We start from the raw sequence: 22667 nt of genomic DNA on the forward strand, positions 1-22667 counted from the left end.
CATATGACAGCTAATACTTTTTTCCTCATCTTTAAGGATTTTCTGAGAGAGATGTGGATGAGAAAAACAAAAAGATTCTTACATTCACCTGCGCATGCAAGTCCATCAATACTGGTTATAAAAAGTGGAGAAAAATGTTGGGAAATTTGTTACTTGGAGGGCTTTCTTCAGTGTTTTCAGACATTTGGATGTTTATTGCACCTTACAAGGATTAACTTACACATTGAAATGTTAAGCATCATGAGTTTATTGCACTTTAAATGCCATTGTAAACATTATTGCACATGATTTGCTTCTGCAGTAAATTAATTTTGCACATCAATTGCAGGATGAGCATTTTTGTACATTAAGTGTTGCTGCATCATAAAATACTACACAGTAAATGCAGAGTATTATTGCATGTTAAGTGTCAATGCATCATGAATGATATTGCTCATTAAATGTAATGAACCATGAATATAATGTCAGCTGTAAGTCCTGCAGTGTTTTGCTGTTTCTGTGAGGGGGGGGGGGGGGTTAGAGCTGAGGGCAATGTTCTGTCACGTTAAGTTCAGTGATGGCTCTGGGCTAAAAAAAAAAAACGCTTTTGTAAGCATTATCATTCTTATTTTAGCTGTATAAGTGTCACCCATCTGTCTAGTATCATATCTGACAGGAGTGTATGCTTATTAATATATCATTAATATGTTAAGGATTTCTGTAACACACATATTCATAAAATGTGGCTGTGATTGTGTTTAACAGCTACAAACACCCTTCTAATGTCTGTTTTTAAAGATTGTGATAAAAAGCAGCTTTGTTTTTGTAAAGAAATATTCTCTGTTTTTGCCCATTCTGTTTTTTTTTTTAAATTTTTTTAGGATGTGCTGCCAGGAACTGAGCTGAGGGTTTGGTATGGAGCTTTCTACGCAAAGAAGATGGAGAAGCCCATGCTAAAGCCTCCAGTTCAACCTCCACCACCTCCAGCAGGTAGATACCATCACAGCACAGATGTTTCTGTACAGCTGCATGAACTTACTAGTATGGAGGTCATGTTCTTCTGAGGGTTGAGGTCATAGACTGTAGAAAGAATTGGACAAACCCTGTGTGACGTCAGCCGTCTGCTTACAATAGGCGGACTACAACGGCTCTTGAAGCCAATCTGTGGTGGCTTCCATATTGAAATCGTGGTCTCAACCGAACTTTGGATCAACCTAACGACCTGCCCACTAAGCACAACTTCCTGTCAGCCTGCTAGCGAGCATTCTGGTTAACAGAAATGGAGCCTCTGCCTGCCGAGCTATCTGTCAATCAAATGAGACGTGCCAATCAGCTTTCATCCTAAATATAAGCCAAACGATCGTGGTACAAAAAAAATCCACCCCCCTAACATTGAGAGCACAATAAGACACTAGCTAATGAGACACGTTTGGTGTTTTGAACGAGGCTGTAAACCAGTTTATTTCTAGTGTCAAAACGGGCTGTTTAACATGTGTCCAGACAGGACTGCTGGTGTTCCTGCAGCCAGACACAAGTGGAAACTTGCGGTATAGCAATTTTTTGCACTTCCACATTGGCTTCATTTTTCAGGACCTGAGGTTGCCGCTTGGTTGAGGTGTGAAGCTGAAATACTGTTAATCTCACTGATGTAGCTGATGTTATAAAGGTTCTTTGCAGATGACATCACGCAGCAGCAAACTTCCCTTGGACTCTGTCACGTAACCCATTGCTGCAGTTTTGCAAGCTGTTTGAATGTAAGGACAAATAGTTATCATTTCAGCACTTTTCTATGGTGGCCATGATGGTAAACCACAAAAACGTCTCACTGAATCCATAAAATACTCCACAAAATGCCCCAAACCACGCAATAAAACAAACAAAAACATTCTATGAGTACTCAGTGATGAAATCTAAATGTAACATGTGTTTTAGCTACAAAATCATAAGCATTTCATCAAACAAAAAATAATATGACCAGGTAATGTAACAACAAAACAGTTCACAAAACTCAAAAATGTTTTACAAAATTTAAAACCATTTCATGAAATGTAAAACACTGCACTTAATGCAAAATATCTGATAAAAGCAAACTATTTTATTAAACCACTGAAAAATATTACAACACAGAAAACCAGTTCAAAATATTATTTAATGAAACCAAGAACATTTTATGTCACACTAAAAAAATTGATAAAACACATAGGTATTTCATGAAAATTAGAATTTAACTTAGTGGAAAATTATTTGGTGAAAAGCTGATATTTGGTAGAATCAAAACTATTTTTCAAAAGACCCTATAAAATTCAATAAAATGCTAAAAATTGTCACAAATCCCCTTTAAAATTTTAGACACATAAAACTTCATAGATTCCTAAAGTGTTAAATACAATCAAAAATGTTTCTGTCAGAGCAAAAAAAAAAATGAAATCAAAATTATATAATACAAACATTTCTTTAAACATAAAACATATTTACAAAATGCAAAAATATATCACAATTAAAAAATATCACTAAATGTAAATATATTTTGTTAAATGCAACAGTGCATGGACTACTGAATTCACTGTCCTTAAACTGTTTAATATTAAATGTCTATTTCCCATTTTGTGAAATGCATTTTTCCTTTCTGGGGATTTTTGCAGTTAAATTTTTTGTGCCAGTGATGTATTTTTGCATTTAATATTTTTTTCTCTGATTTAATTGAATGTTTTGCAGTTTACCCTGAGGGCCAGCATACTTTTATTAAACAAAAAAATGGAGTACGAAGTACCTGCGTCTTACATTGCACTTTTCTCCTTGTACCATAAAACAGTATTAGACTTTATTGTAAGCTTACCTTAGTTGTTGTTTAACAGTGTCTAACAAGGCACAACATGACATGAATTTTTGTACCCATCATATTTTTATTTCTTACTCACTCAGAGGCAATGGTATAACATTTTGTCAGCTTTTGTGCTTGTACAGTTTGTAAAAGCAGACTACACCAAAACACCAGTCCAGCTTTCAAGCTTCACACCCTGAGCTTGCTCTCAGAGGAAAATGTCTGTGGTGTTACAGCACTTAATTGCCGTAGAATCTGTTGCAACACAGTGTTTTTTTCTCTTAATCAGATGTGAAGTCTTCGTCTGCTAAAACAGAGAGCACAGAGAAAACTGGAGCCTGCATGCCTTCAGTAGACGAGGAAAATAATGGAGGTAAGATCTTTAAACCCAATCTACTCCCCTCTGAGCTTATGATTATATATAATAATATGGAGGTCATATTAATTATATCCGATTGTAAATGAAGCTGTTAGCAGTCACCCCTTTAAAGCATGTCTGAGCAGAGATAATGCTGCGTCATGGTTACACGCTCTGATTCCTCCTCTTCCCTCTGCTGATCACAGGTAGCATGCTGAGTCATCTCCATGAGGTAAAGACAGTAACAATGCCTCCAGTCGAGGAGAGCCTTATGAGTCCTGTTGAGGAGGAGGGAGAGCCCCCTCCTGCAGCTCCTGCGGGCCCCAGGAGAGGGCAGGGCCGAGGGAGGAGAGTGAAGGGACGCAAGCTTGGAGCTGCAGCTGCTGCGAGCAAAAACAAAGGTGAGAGGGACCAAGCAGAGAAATTTTCAGTTTAAAAGTAGGGTTGTGATGCTTTTTCTTTCCAGTGCAAAATTCAGTAGGCAACATAGACAAAGAAGCCGTAACATGTTAACCAACAGAGATGTGTCCAGCGGAGGATTTACAGTACACTGTTGAATCTGATAGGTCACATTGCCATTCGGTGCTATAAGCATGGACTATCTCTTCCACCGTGTCCTGACTATATGCAATGCAAGCGATCGTCATAGACAAAAGCTACTTCCACACTGCCTCTCTTTTCCGTGTCTATTGCGCCTCGTTCCTCAACGCCCTTCTATATGAAAGTGACCGTTCCGCAATGGGGGGTTGATCTCGCCTCACCTCTGATCCGGATCGAGAGGTAGTATCAGAGCCGTAACAGACTTCTCCGCAACGAGTGTGAAAGGACGCCACGGCATTCCACAACCGCGAGTGTGCGCTGCTGTCTCCATAAATGGGAGATTTAAAAACCAGCGCAGTTTAATCATGCGGCATTTCATCGGAGAAAACAACAGCGTGATAAAACAAAGAATAATGTGGATTAACTGGAGAGACTGCAAGGTTAGAGAGCTGATCCCCCTCTGTACAGGAGAGGAGAGAGCAGACACATTTCTGCTCACAGCAGCGTCTGAAAAGTTCCATGATGTGTTCAAAAGAGCTCGGTACTCTGAAGTTTCCGACCTCTGACGTAAATACGTGCGCTGTGACACTGCTTAAAGTCGGACCTCCAACTCAGAAACATGGAGGAAAAAAAGTCTGTTGGATCTAATTGATCAAAATGAATGTTCGTGTTATTTTCCTCGTATTTTATTTAGAAAATACAAAGTTTTGAACTGAGAAATCCAGAGTTTCAAGTTTCATTGAGAGCAGCAGCTCGGGCAGCGGCTGCCACCTGATTATGGGATGCCGGGGTGTGTGTGTAAGCTCGGGCGTGCACGGCTCTGTTACACCTTTGTGTGAATTGCTCATTGCGGAACAGAGACAGGCATTCCTTTTCACTTTTATTGTGGAATCTCTGTGTAAAAACGGCTAAAATCTGCTTAATTCCTTTAGTAGTTTACAGACAACCTGCAAGCAATGTGATCAGCACGGCGTGATCAACGTTTTTCTTTAATCGCCCTGTTCCTATTTTTCTCTCCTGTTGCTTGCATTGAAATGGGCATGGAACAAGGAATTAGGAAAATGACCAGGCATCTGGAGTGCCAGACATGAAGATTTACGGTCATGGTTCTGTTTCACCATATTCCAAATAAAAGTGCCGCATGTCACATTTTTTACAAGGGGAGCCTGAAATTTAGAGAGTGTAGAATACATTTTTTAACTGATGCATTGCAGACATTGAGCATATGATGCAGATGGATGTCTGACTCTCACATGCTGTTAGGACATGGTGTCACTTTGCAAAGGAGAGCACAAATTATTTGCAGAATTTTATTTTAAATGATTAAAACAATGATATTTATAACATGGTGGGCTAGGAATTGTAGTTTATCCAGAGAAAATATTCAAATCCATGTAAAATTAGTATGACATTTGCAGGGATTTATTGTTTGTGGGAATGTAAAAATCTCTCTTTAAGAACTGTAATTATTTCCGACAAATGTAATACAAACATGAAAACTAAATGTGGCTATTCTGTAGCCTTTTTACAACTACCAGTGGGTTTAAGTCAGATCAAGCTCAAGTTACAACGAAAAACGTCCAGATTTTTTGTATGCTATAAAACAGACGGTAATCTAAGCAGAGTGGATAAGAATTTGTCAAAACAGCACTCTGAGGAAGTTATAATGTTCAGAAACATTCTTCACCCGTTAAGTTTTATAGTTTTATAATAACTCAAAATTTTTGTCCACCGAAAATGTGTTTTTAGTCTCAGGAAGTTTGGACCCTGTATGTTTAGGACATTACTTCCATAACATTACATATTGGATCAGAAGAACCCCCTCTGCGGGCTTAATTCCAGAAGAACCCCTTGGATTTTGCTGAATGTTTCAAAATAGATATCAGTCGTCTTCTTTTCTCATGAACAGATTTTGTGCTAAGATTCATACCTTGTCCTGTTTAAAGACAGTGGAAAAAACTTACTGTATCCTGTTCACCTAGCAAAAATCGCCATGACTTAATTTTGGACTTGAGCCAAACTTGAACCCACTGGTTGTTGTAAAAAGACAACAACAAACAATGACCATAACTTTCATGTTTCATGTTCATGTTTAATAGTTACTATGCTTGTAGTAGGCCACTCCTTTTGAATCTGTGGGATATTTATTACGCTTGTGGGATTATTACATTAATAGCTGCAGGTCTGTATTACATTTGTGGGGAGTTATTACGTTTGGTAGGCATTACAGGGTCACCCCTAATGACCACCAGTACGATCTAATGCATGCCAGTAAAACCACTCTACCATAGATTTTACTTCTACTTCTATAGATTCTACTGAAGCTGTAGTTAATGGTGGTGGTGTCTATTCAACTGCTTTATATTTGAACCTAAAAGATACTTTCAAAACTTTTTAATTTAAAGCGTACACCACCATCTCTCACTATGATTATGATGAAGATATAATGTAGAATTACCACCTTTCTGACCATGTCTACAAGAGATTTAAGATGTCAAAGCTTCCAAAATCTGTAAGATTTATGGTAGAACTGCTTTGTTAGATGGCATTTGATAAGACCAGTGGTTATAATGAAATCCCCTGACTTGTGTATATAACTATTACGACTAAATTAATGATTAACTGAGTTTATAGCCTCCATCTACATGGCAGCAAACATTACAGATACTGTATTAAAGTCAGATCCTCGGCTTTCACGTGTTGCTGAACTCTTTACAGCAACACGGCAATTTTTTACACAGCACATAAAAGCATCATGACAAATGGGGAACAAAAACAAGACGGAGCATTTCTTAATTATTCAAATATGCCATTAAAGGCTGGAATTGAATAAAAAGTGTGTATAAAAGAATTTAAGGCAAGAATACAAAAATATTGAAAGCAATGTTTGGGTCAAGTGTCATATATTTAATGTAGTTGTTAAATTGTATTCATATTTTCATGCAGTGATTTGTGTTAGTTGGTAAATGCAAACATGCCGATTAGAAGCAGAATAATATCAAGATTTGTGCAGTGATTGGACTTATGTTTCAAACTTCTTGTATCAAATGGAATCGTTTTACCACAGTTTCTGCCAGACCAGATCTTCCTCTAACTTTTAATTCCCGATGTGTTCAGATGTGAAACCTCAGGTGCAGGGCTCAGAGCCAACAGCGTCACAGTCGGTAGCAGCGGCACCAGCTGCAGCAGCAGCAGCAGCAGAGAGCAGCAGCAGCCTGCCTAATGCTACAGACAGCACAGCCGCCCTGAAGAGACACAAAGTCAGAGATCACAAGAGGATCTACCGCTGCACCCTCTGCAGCAAGGTTTTCCAGAACAGCAGCAACCTGAACAGACACATCAGATCTCATGGTACGTGCATCCTCTTAAGTGTTTATTTATATTTGCCATCTTTTACTCATGCAACTTACATGTTTAAACTTGCTCCTTCCAGTGACAGATAGATAGTGGCAGTGGAGGTCGGTGACCTGATGATAATAATAAATGTGCGAAAAAATATAAAAGACAAGTATTTTGATTTTATTGTTTAACCTACGGTAGAACCGGAATAGAATTAAGTCAGATCAGATGTAAAGTATATTTATGATTTTAAAGAGTTTTAACCTGTATAAAAATATTTATCTCTTTGCTGATTCTTACTGGAATGCTATCAGCCTGTTTCAAAAACAATTAGATCCTGTAACTGGATAAAAACACCTTTACCTATTAGTCACATAGGCTGTACATATGATCAAATTAAGGGACAAGTTTAAACACCAGAACTCTCCTTTAAATGTAGAATTCTGCGGCATTACTCCGACCATCTTTTGTTTTTTTTCTTCCAGGTGATAAGCTGTTCAAATGTGATGAATGTGACAAGCTGTTCAGCCGCAAGGAGAGTCTAAAGCAGCACATCTCTTACAAGCACAGCAAGAACATGGTTAGTAATGGCTGGTTTAGATTGGGTGCATGATGACTTGAAGTCAGGGCTTTCACGCCGCCATCATGAATGCCGGGTCTCACATGCCAAGGCCCTTCAGAAAAGAAGGCTTGCCCATTTTGGCCACAGGCCATTCATGTTTCTCAGCCACAATAGACAAGAAAATGATAAACAGAGAGCCAGAGCTACCTTGTTTTAGCAGAAAATTGTCCACATTGGTAGATTATTTCACAGGCAAGATAACCCTTAGAGACTCCTGAGGCTATTTTGCAGCTTTTTGCTCATTTTAAATTATTTTGGCGTTGTTAATGCTATAAACATAGATTTTGTAGGGCAAGTTTTTTTCATCAAAGTTTGAGATTTTACAATCAGAAACTGTAAGGGTTCAGTTAAAAGCTCTATATATTTTTTGTATACACTGAGTACCCTCGTGACCAAAAATGCCCCATTAGAACCCATTAAAACCACAATTTTTAACCCCCAGCCATCAAAGTAAAAAACATGCATTTTATGATATTAGGCTTTCATTCTGGAGTCATTGCTTCAAATTTGTAGTTTTCCCTGTTTGTCACCGAATACCGGCCATTTCATCATAATTAGCATAAAGGGAAATTGCATGTTTTTTTCCTGGTTTCCAGTTGCCCAATAATGAGAGATTGATAGTTTTCATGGATGTCTCTGTGTATTGTGTGAAAAATGTGTGTCTGTAACACTTTTTACAGTATTTGAGGGTTTAACAGGACAGTAGCATTTCAGGTGTGATACCTGGTGTTTTATGTTTTTCAAAGTAAAAGCCCAGTTTGGCATTTATGTGGAGAAACTCACATCACTTGAAAGCTTTTATTCTGAGATGTTTCTGGCTCAGTTATACAATGAGTCAAGTCTCTTATAGGGAGATTTGTTGAGGCAAAATGTATGAAGAAGGACAGGACTGTGAGCTGTGCTGTGTGTTTTTATCAACATCTTTGTCTATCTCCTAACAGCCTGACCTGGAGTACAAATACAAATGCAACACATGTGACAAATCCTTCCGCCTGGAAAATGCCTTAAAGTTCCACAACTGCCGTACAGGTATGATTATCTTTTTTTTTTTCCCTTTTGGAAATAACATTACACTGAGGTCTCATCTTTTCTGGCTTCATTAATTTCCACTTCTTTTCTTTGCAGATGACAAGACGTTCCAGTGTGATATTTGCTCACGGTTCTTCTCCACCAATAGTAACCTCTCTAAGCACAAGAAGAAGCACGGCGAAAAGCTCTACTCGTGTGAGATCTGCAACAAGATGTTCTACCGCAAAGACGTCATGCAGGAGCACCAGAGGAGGCACGGAGTGGGTGAGTGTCACAGGAGAGAAGAGCAGCGCTGTGTTTTGGCTTTTGTTTGGGTTCATTGTAATCTGCAAAGGAGTGATCTGGCACTTAGTGAGAAATATTTGTTTCAAGATGTCACTTTATCCCTCTGTGCCAGTGATAGCTAAGACTGGAAGCACTATGTTTTCGGTTGTCTGCCTGCTTGGGCCATTCTTGTGTATGTGATATCTCAAGGATGCTTTCTGCAAGTTTTGCACCAATGTCTACTCTAACTACTCAATTTTTAAGGTACAAAGTCAAGATCAAAAATCTCCCTAACCTTTCCTCTTGACCCACCACTGTACTTCCACTGTCTGCCAGGTGCATACTTTGCAAATTAATGCATATAACTACCTGGTTTGGTGGGTAAATTTAAGCAAAGTTATGAAAAGAAAGACACAGGCAATTCCTCCAATGTAGTTGGATTAAGAAATTATCTTTTTGAGGTTACACTAACTGAAAATTCTCAGTCATTGACAGATTCTTTTAAAGGATGATGGAAAGGCACAGACATTTTGTAATTTTGCACACATGGCCTATCAAGGAGGCTGTCAAATCTATTAGAAAAGGATTCCTCTCAAGATCACCCTGGTTGGCGAGATGAGATCACACAGCAAACTTTCCAGAGGTCTGGCTTAATTAATCAGCCTAAGTGAAGTCTGTTATATTACTTTTTCATTACTAATGTAAATACAGGAGTTAAATAAGCCAGAGGCTGTCAGCTGCCCCACATGTTTGCAGACACAGCCTTTACTATGGTGAGGAGAACGCTATCATAATTCATTAAATTGAATGCAGTGTTTGGAAGTCTTAACATTGGAGTTGAATGACCCATGCAATGCAGTCATCTTTTGACCCACATGTTGCTTAAATGTACAATAGGCTGTAATGATCCAAAATCCTGCATGTGAAGCAGAAAAAAACACGCAGGGCTCCACATGCAGCCTTTCAGCAACTTGTGAATCAGCTATGGTCTTTAAACTACTCAAAAGTATACTTTAAACAGTAAATTAAATGTTAAACGGTATACCTGCTTGCTTGAGGACAGAGATTGTGCTCCATTGTCGCTGCGTAAAAAAATTATTTAGAAAAAAGACATGAAAAGTAAATGCTGTGAAGCTGTGTGCATCTTTTCCTCCATGTCATTAAAAGTGCATATCCTCAAAATCATTGTATGAAATACAAGCTGGGAAAGTGGTGCTTTATAAATTGAATGCTGGATTGGAATGGATTTTTTTACTTCACAAGGTTAATTGAAAGACATCTTTTCTGAAGTTCAAATGAGCATAGTTAGTCAATTTGTTACTTAATGCTGTTTTAATGGTAAGCAAACAGCATTTAGATATACTGCTTCCACTGTCTGGTGATATTACTGCATTACAACCAAGCCCCCATACGTAATGGAAAATATAGGCTTATAAGTGATAATAGTTGTGTAAAACCTTCACGTTTTTTCATGCCCTATCCCTGCCACTAGACATTAGCAATAGAGACAACCATAAAAACCATGAGAATTGGTCCAGTTTTTAAATAAAAAACCCACAACTTGCAACTGTATTTGCACTGGGCTATATTGCATTTATTCTTTGAGGCAGTTATGCTTTTGCTGGACTAAAACTACATTTTGTCTGTCCAGGATCAAAGCACATGAAGAGAGAGGAGCTGGAGGCCAATGGAGAAGAAGGGACCAAGTACAGGAAGGAGCCCTCGCCCTGTCCCATCTGTGGCAAGGTGAGCAACCAACAACTCAGCAGTGGGACAGACAGTATGTAAATCCTAGAAGACTGCATGGATTCAGTGGTGCTGCACTTAAAATCCCTATTTGATCTTTGTTGTAGTGTGAATTTTCACAATAAACACATTTGATAAGTGTGATTTAATATGCATGTGAACAAGAATCCTCTCAGTGCGTTTTAGTGGTTGGATGGAGGTCTGTGTAAAGGACCAGCTGTTTACACTTATCAATGCAGTCATATGAAGTTCTAGCTGACTATCATGTACCCTTACAGTGTGCAGGCTTAGTGTTCAGTTGTATTTACCCTCTGACATGGTGTTTGTCTGTGTTTGTGCAGGTGTTCTCCTGCAGGAGTAACATGAACAAGCACCTGTTGACTCACGGTGATAAGAAGTACACCTGTGAGATCTGCGCTCGTAAGTTCTTCCGCGTGGACGTCCTCAGAGATCACATTCATGTACACTTTAAGGTGAGATGGAGCAGAGACAACATTTCTGTATCACCCATAAGCATGACCCCTTATAGTTTTCCTCCCAGATGTCATAAAAAAACTAATAAGGAAATAAATAAAATGGAAAATCACACTCAGGAATAATAGTTCTGTAAAGCCTCTGTCACTGTAGCCTACAAAGACAACAGATTATCTTTTATTTAATGCTCAAAATTTCAAAGCAACAGACCTGATGGTTGGCTGAATTTGCCAGCAAAATAACAATGATAAAACACACTTAGTATGCAGACTAGTTGATATCCCAGCTGTCTAGACAAACAACCCTGTCATGCTAATTCATTTGCCAGCTGGAATATTGCATTAAGAAATTTTCTGCACTTTCTTCTGTCACTTAACCATGGTGCACACCCAGGCCTATATTTGAAAACATCTCTCATCACTTCAGTGCTTTGGGCTAATATAACACTTGTGTTTTTTTTTCTATGTATGGGCAGATCATAAGACAACTGTCTCCATTTTGTTAAGCTCAGAAGCTCTATTGAAGGATCAAAGGAAAAAACATTCCTTCCTGATGCCTTGTCATTTTTTCCTGTTTGTCACCCATCTCTACATGAGCAACAGAGAGAAAAGTAGGATCAGGGCAAAACATGAGAAAAAGTTGCATGGAGTTGTGCTGCTAGCAGGCTGTCAGGATACTCCAATAGCAATCAGTGTAATCATTATAATTTGTCTCTGAATCTTTCTTGTGTAGCGTGTTTTTAGGACATGCTGTTTTGCAATAGTTTAATGCAAGGTTACACTTTTACCTGGGTTGTCAAAAGATTACAATTTGTCATTGCGATCAATCCCAGGATTTCTGTTGTTAAACACAATTAATCACACCCTTTTTTATTTTTTATTGCAATTTAAAATTCTATTATGACATTTTTTTCTACCATGAAAAAAGGAACTTATTGAAAATGAAATAAGAGAACATTAAAAAGGTGCAGATGACTTCTGACTTGTCCACTGAGCTGTCTTTAAGTTTTTTAAAACAAGATGAGGCATTCAGGGGAGGTGGTGGACTTATTTTACATCACTATGACTGCAGGAAGACGCTGATGTGCCTTAGTCAAAGTTTGCTCAAGAGAAAAATTAAGCGTGCGATTAATCTCGATTTTTAAAAGTTAGTGCACTTATCGTGGAACATGATTAACTGCTGTTAATTCGATTAATCGTGACACCCCTAATTTTCACTTTCCATTCCAAACTGATGAAAAACCTTAGCTTCCTTTCTTTTCTCTGTAGTATATATCCTCTATCTCCTTTCTGCATTTCTTTTTTCTTTGCCCGTTTATGGTGGTAGAAAATTGCTATTAAAATCACACCTGCGGGGCTGGACAATGTGGACCAAAAAAATCATATCCTGATCATTTTTTAATGGATGGCAATACAGGATTTATATATTTATGTCCTGTATTGCCATCTCACATGCACTTTTATTAACAGCCTGTTGCACAGACTGTGTTGGTGAGTCTAGCTGGTGTAATTACACAGCCAGAGTGCATGCGTGGGTTCTCTCCGGGTACTTCTGCTTCCTCCCACCGCCAAAAACATGCTCATTAGGTTAATTGGTGACTCTAAAATTGGCCGTAGGTGTGAATGTGAGCATGCCTGGTTGTCTGTCTCTCTTTGTCAGCCTTGTGATTGACTGGCAACCAGTCCAGGGTGTACCCCATCTCTTGCCCAATGACAGCTGGGATAGGCTCCACACACACGACCCCCAATGGGATAAGCAGTATAGAAAATGGATGAATGGAAACCTTAAGTGCACTTAACAGCTCCATACAGTTCTTACTTTTGGCACACTTGCATTGCATGCATTATCTCCAGTGTATGGTAATATCCAAAGGCAGATGGCGACAACACTCCTGCTATGCTTAGCATTTCTGCTGTGTGACTTCCCCGCGGAAACCATGGAGCATTTGGAGAACAGCTAGTCCAGTTGGGTTTGATTGAGGTGTAGACATGCATGAAAATTAAATCTCTGACCTAATTGACTTTTATTTGGTACAATTTCAGTCAGTCTAACATGTTTATATATATACTCAAAATAAACTACCTGTCTAAAAAAGTATGCTTCTTAAATGAATAGATAATATGATAAGATATGATTCAGATAGATTACCTAGTGGATAATGAGCCTAGTGTTAGTATTTCTTACTGTAAACAGTCTTTTACTGAGAATCTTCTTTCATTTTCTACATACACTGTATTTTTATGAACAATTATACCTTGTTCTGTATCTTGTTTTCCAGCTCTAGTGCCTGTTATTTTTCATGTTTTTCTGCTTTTAATACAGATTGTGTATCTCACTTAATTTCAGGACATCGCTTTGATGAATGAGCAGGAGAGAGAGGGCTTCATTAAAAAGATCGGCATATCAGCAGGAGACAGTGATGAAACCGATGAGGATGAAGAGGAAGACGACCCTGAACACCATAAATACAACTGCAAGAAATGTCAGGTAAGATTTGTTCTTAAAGCAGTATAAACTTTATGCTTATTCATTTCTGACAATATCCAAACATATTTAAAAGTCTGTCCTGGATAATTTGCATATTACACCACAGATTATTTATTTTTACATAGCTATCATATGCAGTGAGCATGTTTGCACAAGGCTTCCATGAACCCAAGCTGACTCCTCCTTGTTGTATCTTCAGCTGTCATTTGCAAAGGGCAAAGAGTATCTGAAGCACATCATGGAGCAGCACAAGGAGAGAGGCTACGGCTGTGGCATCTGTAACAGACGCTTTGCTCTGAAGGCCACCTACAACGCTCACCTGGTCATCCACAGAGAGCAGCTGCCAGACCCCGCAGTGCAGAAGTAAGACCACATGGGGGCAGCACAGAAACATGTTCTAATACTTTATTTCCTGTGGTTTGGTGAAGTGGTTGTCATGGGACACTATTGAGACAATAGATTAACAGGGAACTATTTCTGTTTTGGGCATTTGGATACCAAGGAGTGATACTTGGTGTTTTATTTGGACACACCTCAATGCATGCCTAAAACGATTTGATGCCCTATAGCTGGGGCTGCATTTGGGGCTGGTCTGGGATGCCTTCATTAAGATTGGCTTGGTTGTATAGATGCAGCATTGGCATGTATTAAAGGCCACCTTGTCAGCTGATGTGATCTGCTGTATTCTGCCAGAAAATACAAAGCAGGGCTGGATTTATGTCCATCCAAGCCTTGCTGGAAGTGACCAGAATTGCATATTTCAAGAGATCTAAAAAATGTTGCTTAGCTAAGTAGTAAGAGCCAATCTTTTAGTTCCCAAACTGCTTTTCACATGGTACCATTTTGTCTTTTGTATATATTAAAAAAACAAAAAGGAAACTGTTTTTCAAACAGGAGCTGGCTGATGTTGCTCACAAAGGAACACATCATGACTCCCTCGTTACTTATTGTCTTGAATTAAGTCATCATTTCAATCTAACCAGTCCAGACTAAGATTTTTTTGCTAAATAATCTATCTCCTTGTCCTTTAAAATATGTTATGACATAATGAAAAAGAAAAATGAAGCACTACTGACAACTTAGCTGGCGGCTAATGCCCCCCATTCATTCTTATACATTGTGCACAACATGTAGGGATACTAAGCCACAGTAAAAGAGACAAGAAAATGATTTTTGGGCTGGTGTTTGTGACTAGTCATCAGCAAAGGCCTACTGCTGATGCTAGTATGGATCTACATCAAAGTGTAGTCACTTTGTAACTGAATGGCCAAAACAGATCATCTATGCAAAATTTAAACAAGGCTTTAGGTCACTTTGCCCAGTAAAATTAGATCAGGAACATGATGGAGTTGGATGTCTGCCAGGGTTTTATTTATACTGATTTGACATGGATTAAAGATAATAGTTTGAGGTAACCTGACACACCAGATGGATTTGTTTCACACATCCATCTGGTACATCTCTCATATACAGCGTTTGGGAAAGGGCAGAGCCTTTGAAAAAAACTCAAAGGGTGATTGGATGAACATTTTGTATGTCTCGTCCTTCCGGGCCAATCAGAGCAACGAAACACATTACGTAGCCGCTATTAAGGGCTTCTCGACCAGAGGAGTAAACTCCATAGAGAGCAGCATAACGCGAACCATGGCGACTGTAGACATGTCAGTACACGACTTTTGTCATTTTTGAAAAGGAAACAACTCACTGCTGTTCTTTTTTATTCTTTTAACAAAGAAATGCTGTCAGGCTCTGGTGAAACAGGTGCTTTAGCAGCATCCACGCTAATGTCTTCCGCCATAATTGCACTGGCCTCTTGTTGCTGCTTGCTTATGTCACAGCTTCGCCACGCACGAAAGTGCTGTCCCTCGTCACTGATTGGTCCTGTCACTTTCTAACTGAGCCCAAACTGTTCAGACAGGAGCTTTGCAAGATGGATTCGCCAGTGAGAAACAAGGAAACAGGTGTATCCATCTGCTCTGCAAGTTTAAGTTTTAGGGGGATCATGTAAAAGCAATGAACTGTTTTTATCCCCCAAATGTGGATGATACTCTACATTTTCATTGAAATGTTTGCTGTTTCAGACTACTATACTATTCTGAGGAAGAGCAGGTTAGCTGGAAATGTTACTTGTAAATACAGTAAATGCTTGATAAGGGGTCCTCCTGGTGTGCAGACCTCTTTGTTTTTTAGTCTGCTTTTCCTTTGGAATCCAGTGTCCACTTACCTATGTGCATGTCTTATTTTGTTTTTTCCTGCAGGTACATCCATCCATGTGAAATCTGTGGGCGAATCTTCAACAGCATCGGCAACCTGGAACGGCACAAGATCATCCACACAGGTGAGCATCAGCTGGGGGTATCTTTATGAAATGTTTTCCTCTCATTTACAATCTTGAATGAGTTCATTTTTAAGTGTCCAGATGTTGATCTTTGTACAAGGAAACCAGGAGGTGACATTTTCTTTCTCATTAGAACCTCATAAAGTAGCTGCTGAAAATTCCCCAAGATCAATTCCCTGCAACCTAGTTCTTAATACAATTTAACTGTAATACATTTGTTTGGCATTTGAGTTTTCCATGCAAAGCAAGTGTCTATGTATGACTCCAGAGTTACAGAAGAGGGTGTTATGGGTCATTTTTAAAGTTTATTTTGGAATAAAGGGGATAGAGTGTTGATAGCACAAACCATAAAACTTCAAAAAAGTATTGCGTTATTACTTATTTTAGTCTTTTCTAAAGTCTAAATTTGTAACCAGAGTTCCCATAATGATTTGGGGTGTGGATATAAGCACAAAATATAATTTTTCCCATGGAGATATTACATTAACTTTGGGCTATATTTTCAGGTCTGTTTTTATATACTTTGTTTATATTGTGAAAGGAGGTGCTACATTAGCTGTTAGGTCCTTAGAATTCTACTTATCCCTTGTATAAGTAGAATTAAAAGGTTTGTTCTCTATATATTTTGGCCATTCGCCAACCTCTGTCCTGCTTTTCTTTTTGCATATTCTTTTAAAATATGAAGACAATGTATGTCTTCATTATGAGAGGGGGCAAGATGCAAAGAATAGTTATTTTGATATTGTCTCATATTGAGCACAGCATCATACTATAGTGTGCAAGTTTGATGCAAAGAAACAAGCTGAGCGCTTCCTTTTTCATGCATACTGTGTTTTAGTGACTTTCTCTGTCTTTGTGGGTTCACTCAGGGGTGAAGAGCCACAGCTGTGATAAATGCAACAAATCATTCGCCAGGAAGGACATGCTGAAGGAGCACCTCAGGGTCCACGATGACATCAGAGACTTCCTGTGTGCAGAGTGTGGAAAAGGTCAGGATCTCACTGCTGCACCATTCACCTTACGACTCTCTATGTCCCTTCACCTCAAGCAGACAAAATCTGATGTTTGCATCGTCTTTATATCTAATAAATGTTGTCATGTGCAGGCATGAAGACCAAGCACGCTCTGAGGCATCACATGAAGCTTCACAAAGGTATCAAAGAGTATGAGTGTAAGGAGTGTAACCGCAAGTTTGCCCAGAAAGTCAACATGCTCAAACACTACAAGAGACACACAGGTGAGAAACAATGTGACACTTAAGCAGTAAATGGAAATGTTATAATAAACTCCTCACATTGTTTCCTTCAAGCAAAGAGAAAGTAAATGTGTTTCATGTCTGTTTTTCATGTTGTGTTTGTTCTCCTGACCTTCTGCCTGCAGGTATAAAGGACTTCATGTGTGAGCTGTGTGGAAAGACGTTCAGTGAGAGGACGACGCTTGAAACGCACAAACTCATCCACACAGGCAAGTCTCAAGTAGTGACAGGTGTTCAATTGATATTGATACCGTCACCTGTAAAATTTCTGCCACAGAATGAATTTTTGCAACACCATCATCACAGGTTTAAATGCATATGTTGTGTTGTAGTGCGAGGTAAAACTGCTGCCACCGCTGGGGTAGCAAAGTGGTATGTGTGACAGACAACAGCTCAGTCTGAGTCCTGGCATCAGCATGTTTTGCTCTACCATTACTAGCAGCTGGGTAACCGAACGCCATCCATTCATGCAAACAGATAAAATGTGTGTCCTCTCCAAGTTTGATGTCTGTAATCACAGCAACATACGCGAGCGTTTTTACTTTGCAGTGTCTCTGTTGGCCCGTCTGGGGGCGTTAATATAAGCCCCTGAAGTGAAAAAAAGAGCTTTTGTTGAGAACCAGGAGAAAGGACCTGTTCATCGCTATAGATATTAATTCTACAGTGTGATTTCTGTAGCTAGATTAAGAGAGAGCCTCTTAGAATTTAAACTGTCTCATATAAACAGTCAGACACTTAAACTTTGTGGGTTAAAGGTTGGCAGACAGAAATGCACATCTTTCTAGGTGTGAAATTAAATCATTTTCTCACCAAACTCTTTGCAAGAAAAAGGTACAAGCATACTAATCAAAAGCAATCCCCTGTAGAAGAATCTTTTGTATTTCTTAATAAACTGTATTCCATCTATCTTGTTCTGCTTACCTGGGACCAAGTCACAGTGGTAGCAGGCTGAGCAAGTCAGCCCAGACATCCTCATTCCCAGCGACACTTTCCAACTCCTTCTGGGAGATCCCAAAGCATCCCCAGACCAGACAGGATATATAATCGCTCCAGCGCATCCTGGGTCTTTCCCAAGGTCTCCTCCCAGCCAGACATGTCGAGAATACTTCCACAGGCAGCCCCCGGGGGCATCCTGATCAGATGCTCAAACCACCTCAACTAATCACAGCGACTCTACTCTTAGTTCCCCCCAGATGTCTGAACTCTTCACCCTATCTCTAATGCTGAGCCAGGACACCCTCTGGAGAAAACTCATTTCAGCCGCTTGTATCCCTGATGTTATCCTTTCAGTCATTACCCAGAGTAAATGTCCACAGGTGAGGGTTGGGAGGTAGATTGACTGGTAAATGGAGAGCTTTGCATGTTGGCTCAGCTCTCTCTTCACCACCATGGCCCAGCACAGCACCCGCAGTACTGCTGACACTGCACCAATCGGCCTGTCAATCTTGCACTCCCTTTTACTCTCACTTATGGACAAGACCCCAAGATACTTGAACTCCTTTACCTGGGGCAGAGACTCACTCCCTACCCGGAGGGAGCAATCCTCTGCTTTCCAACAGAGAACCTTGTCCTCTGACCTAGAGGTACTGATCCCTTATCTTGACCGCTTCGCACTCAGCTGCAAACCGTCCCAGTGCCTGCTGGAGGAGCCTCTACAGCAAGGGTGTCAAACTCAAGGCCCGGGGTCAAATCCGGCCCGTAGTTCAGTTATACCAGGCCCGCAAGATGAAATCATATTCAATCAATCAATCAATCAATCAATCAATCAATCAATCCATCAATCCTTTATGATTATATATTATTATATTCTTATTATAACTGGCCCTAAAATATGAGGCCTGCAGATTTTCTACAGTTTGAAAATGTAAACGTAACCTTGATGATATCAGATATCCTTAAGTCATAAAAATGTTCAAAGAAAACAGAGAGAGTAAAAATAATTAGATATAAAGAAATGTGGAAAATTCATTTGTGTTTTCATTCCATATTTTAAATTTTGCATAGCACAATTATGACTTCTGTCTATTATTTGGACTTTTATCTTATGTTTTGACCTTTTACATTTATTTTTTTTACTTTTAGCTAATATTTAGGCTTTTTAAATGTTTTATTTTGCTTTTTTAACTCAGATTTTGACTTTGTCACTTTATTATTTTGACTTTTGTCCAAGATTTTGGCTTTCTCTAATTACAATTGACTTTTTATCTCATATTTTGACCTTTTAGGTTCACAATTTTAAATTTCAAGTCATATTTTGGCCTTAAAACATGATTGTGACTTTCTTTTTTGTATATTTGCCTTTTAAAACAATATCTTAACATCTAATTTTGTGTTTTGACCTCTTGCACTAATAATCTTGACTTTTTATCTCAGATTTTGAGCCTTTTAACTTATCATTTTAACTTTTTAAATCTCAGTAATTTATCATAAGTGCTTATTTTTTCCTCATAATGTTTTACCGGCAAAAATGCGGTTGACAGTTTGGTTTAATGTTGACCCTGTTAGGTCCTCAGGTCAGACCTTAATTTACCCTCTGTGATTGAGTTTGACACCCCTGCTCTACAGTTTTATGAGTGAAAGTAAAAGACTGTCTTATGGCAAAGATGACTATAAATGTAGTAAACTCTTATCATGATAACCTGACCTGGTGTCTCTCTCTCTGACTGCAGTGGGCAAGACTTGGACGTGTGCCACATGTGATAAGAAGTACCTGACGGAGTACATGCTGCAGAAGCATGTCCACCTGACCCATGAGAAGGTGGAGGCTCAGTCCTGTCACCTCTGTGGGACCAAAGTGTCAACGAGAGCCTCCATGAACCGACACCTGAGACGCAAACACCCCGAGGTCAGTCTGGATGGACATGTTTGGAGAAAGTCCTTATGTTTGAACAACTTTCTACGGAATATAAACAGTCAGTGTGTTGAAAAGTAAGTGTTGACCTACGTGTTCACAGGTGGTGTCCGTCAGGATCGATGAATTTGATGATCTTCAGGAACCTTCGACAATCAATGATTCTTCCATTAGCATTGTGCAGGTACGGCTTTTTATAATGTTAGATGTTGGGATTTATTAATGTAAAATATTGTTAGGAATGTGAAGATGGTTCTCTTCCTTCCGGGGTTATGAGCCATGCTGACTTAAACAAAGAAAACATTATCTCAGCTTGTGCTTACAACTTGTATCATCTTAAAACAGATGCACACAATCTTTTACTTGTTCAAGGTTTATTACAATATATTTACATTTATTAAATAAATATAAATATATATATGGCTTGGCAGTATGGTTTGACAACCTCTCTGTGCAGCTCAGGTCCAAAATAGATTACCTGGTTAAAGCATCTATGAAAGTAATCGGGAGGAAACAGCACCCGCCTCTGAAACCCATCTATAAAAAACTGTGGTACGACAAGCCCAAAAGATCCTCAATAACTCCTCACACTTTTTATTTCAGGGTTTATGAACGACTCCCCTTAGGCAGGGACTATAGGACCTGTAATATAGAAGCAGCCATTTCAAACTTCCTTACATCCTTCCTCAATCAAACAAAAAATAGACTGCAGTCCCACCATGTCCCTTTATTATTATGTTTTTTTGTTTTTTTTTGTAGAGATGTCAGTGCAGTATTTACCTGCTTGTATGTGTATATAACAGCTTTTTCTTCTCATGTAGTTATAAACACAGTGATATAATTTTAAGCCTATAAATCTTGTAGGTTTGATTGAAATGACAAGTTCAAGACAAGTAACAAGGAAGTTTCAATGTGCTGTTCATGGATGAGTTGGTTCAAAAAGCTGGTTCTCTTTGTGGGCGAGCCAGCTCCTGTTTTAGACTTTCCTGTTTATTTCAGTTTTTGTTGTTTTAAAAATATTTTTAAAAGGCTAAATAGTACCAAAGGAAGAGCCATTTGAGTGCCCAAACACGCTCTATTTCTACTGAGCTGACACAAAAAGTACTGATCTCTAAAAAGAGCTGTAATTCCCATTACTTCAAGTGAGACTGGACAGATATAAACAATGTAGGGATGCACAGATGTATCAGTTTAACACTGATATTGGCTTTTGTGTCAATCATTAGCCAACAGTAAGCAATGTGGGCATGAAGTGATGTCAGTAGCAGATGTTTATATGTTGTGTTGTTTAAATTTAATGCTGGCATTTAGCACATGTAAGGCTGGTTCAGAGAAGAGATTTATCATTGCACTGAAGATTTGGCCAGTTGGTCAAGCATGAGAGAAAATGTTGGCACTGTGGGAGTCTTACAACAAAAGAAGCAATAAAAAGAATATCGGTTCAAATGATTGAAACATCGGCCCAGACTTTTACGATCAGTGCATCTTTAACATAGAGACATACTTTTTGTTTTGTAGTTGAATACAGATCACGTTTTTGATGCGTGTCAGTTCTTGTTGTGTCTGTATGATAGCATCCCAGATCACCTCCTTATGCCTTCTGTGCTATCTAATATTGAACCACACAGAGCATTATGCCCAAAACAGGTATAAATCCCTGTTAATGCGCTGGATAAATAGGGTGTAGCTTGAGAGTAAATACTCTTCATATTTCTTTGCTTTCAAAGTTTGCTCAAGTTAATAAAGCATGCCTTTCTTCTGACAGCGCTCGTATGTATGTGGTTGCTTTATGTTATATGAGATATGCCATTTTATATGAACTTGTTCGAAAGGCAAGCTTGCCTTGAAGCCTTGAGTTGATAACCAGCATCATGCGACCGTTAAATGCCTTTCTTTGGCTTAAAGAAGTCAGATAATCTGAAATACTCTGGGTTTGTTGGATTTGTTTGTTGAAATTGCTTTCTATCATCCTGATCTTTAATTGTTTTTTATGTCTTGATTTAGACAAAGAAACTGATGCTCAAAGGACATGTACACCTAGCATTACCAGCACATCCTTTTCCTTCATTCTCAAAAGCCGGTTAGGTTAACAGTGAACAGAGTAAACAGATAAAATCCAAATGTTAATACTTCCTGTCCATTCACACAACAAGTCTGGATCAGCTGGACCCTCACTGTGAGACTCTTTTTGCATATGGTGCGACATGCATCCTCGATAAAATCTGTGCAGAAATGCAAATTAAATGAAGATTTCAAATATGTTCCACTACTGCCTTTATATTCTGAAAAAGCCTTCCTCTTCCTCCTCAGCCCTCTCTGACTCTCGAAAAAGACAGCCTGGCTCAGGAGAGGCCCAGCAGACCCACGCGACACCCGAAGAAAAAGCAGCGAGTTCAGGTGGAGCCGGAGCTTTCTGAGTCTGACGAGTATGTGGATTTCACCGAGCCGAGGCAAGAATCCATGACTGAATTCAACGCTGTTATTGTCGGAGACGAGACAGAAACCAGCTCTGCTGTGCAGAGTATCCAACAGGTACACAGCAAGATTTTCCCTCAGATATCATC

General features: G+C 39.1%; 1 protein-coding gene across 1 annotated transcript in view; it reads left to right on the forward strand.

Annotated features, from left to right (window-relative positions):
- prdm15 (PR domain containing 15) overlaps positions 1-22667 on the forward strand; it is a 34225-nt gene that overhangs the window by 7036 nt on the left and 4522 nt on the right. Inside the window, exons 6-23 of the mRNA XM_041802269.1 lie at positions 861-969; positions 3090-3173; positions 3365-3559; positions 6816-7049; positions 7523-7617; positions 8601-8688; positions 8785-8952; positions 10604-10698; positions 11040-11171; positions 13519-13659; positions 13859-14022; positions 15918-15997; positions 16867-16986; positions 17103-17234; positions 17378-17461; positions 19922-20097; positions 20207-20287; positions 22414-22635. Coding sequence (XP_041658203.1) covers positions 861-969; positions 3090-3173; positions 3365-3559; positions 6816-7049; positions 7523-7617; positions 8601-8688; positions 8785-8952; positions 10604-10698; positions 11040-11171; positions 13519-13659; positions 13859-14022; positions 15918-15997; positions 16867-16986; positions 17103-17234; positions 17378-17461; positions 19922-20097; positions 20207-20287; positions 22414-22635 — 2400 coding nt within the window. The remainder of the gene's footprint in view (positions 1-860; positions 970-3089; positions 3174-3364; positions 3560-6815; positions 7050-7522; positions 7618-8600; positions 8689-8784; positions 8953-10603; positions 10699-11039; positions 11172-13518; positions 13660-13858; positions 14023-15917; positions 15998-16866; positions 16987-17102; positions 17235-17377; positions 17462-19921; positions 20098-20206; positions 20288-22413; positions 22636-22667) is intronic.

This window comes from Cheilinus undulatus, linkage group 12, assembly GCF_018320785.1.
Source record: "Cheilinus undulatus linkage group 12, ASM1832078v1, whole genome shotgun sequence".
Classification (NCBI taxonomy): Eukaryota; Metazoa; Chordata; class Actinopteri; order Labriformes; family Labridae; genus Cheilinus; species Cheilinus undulatus.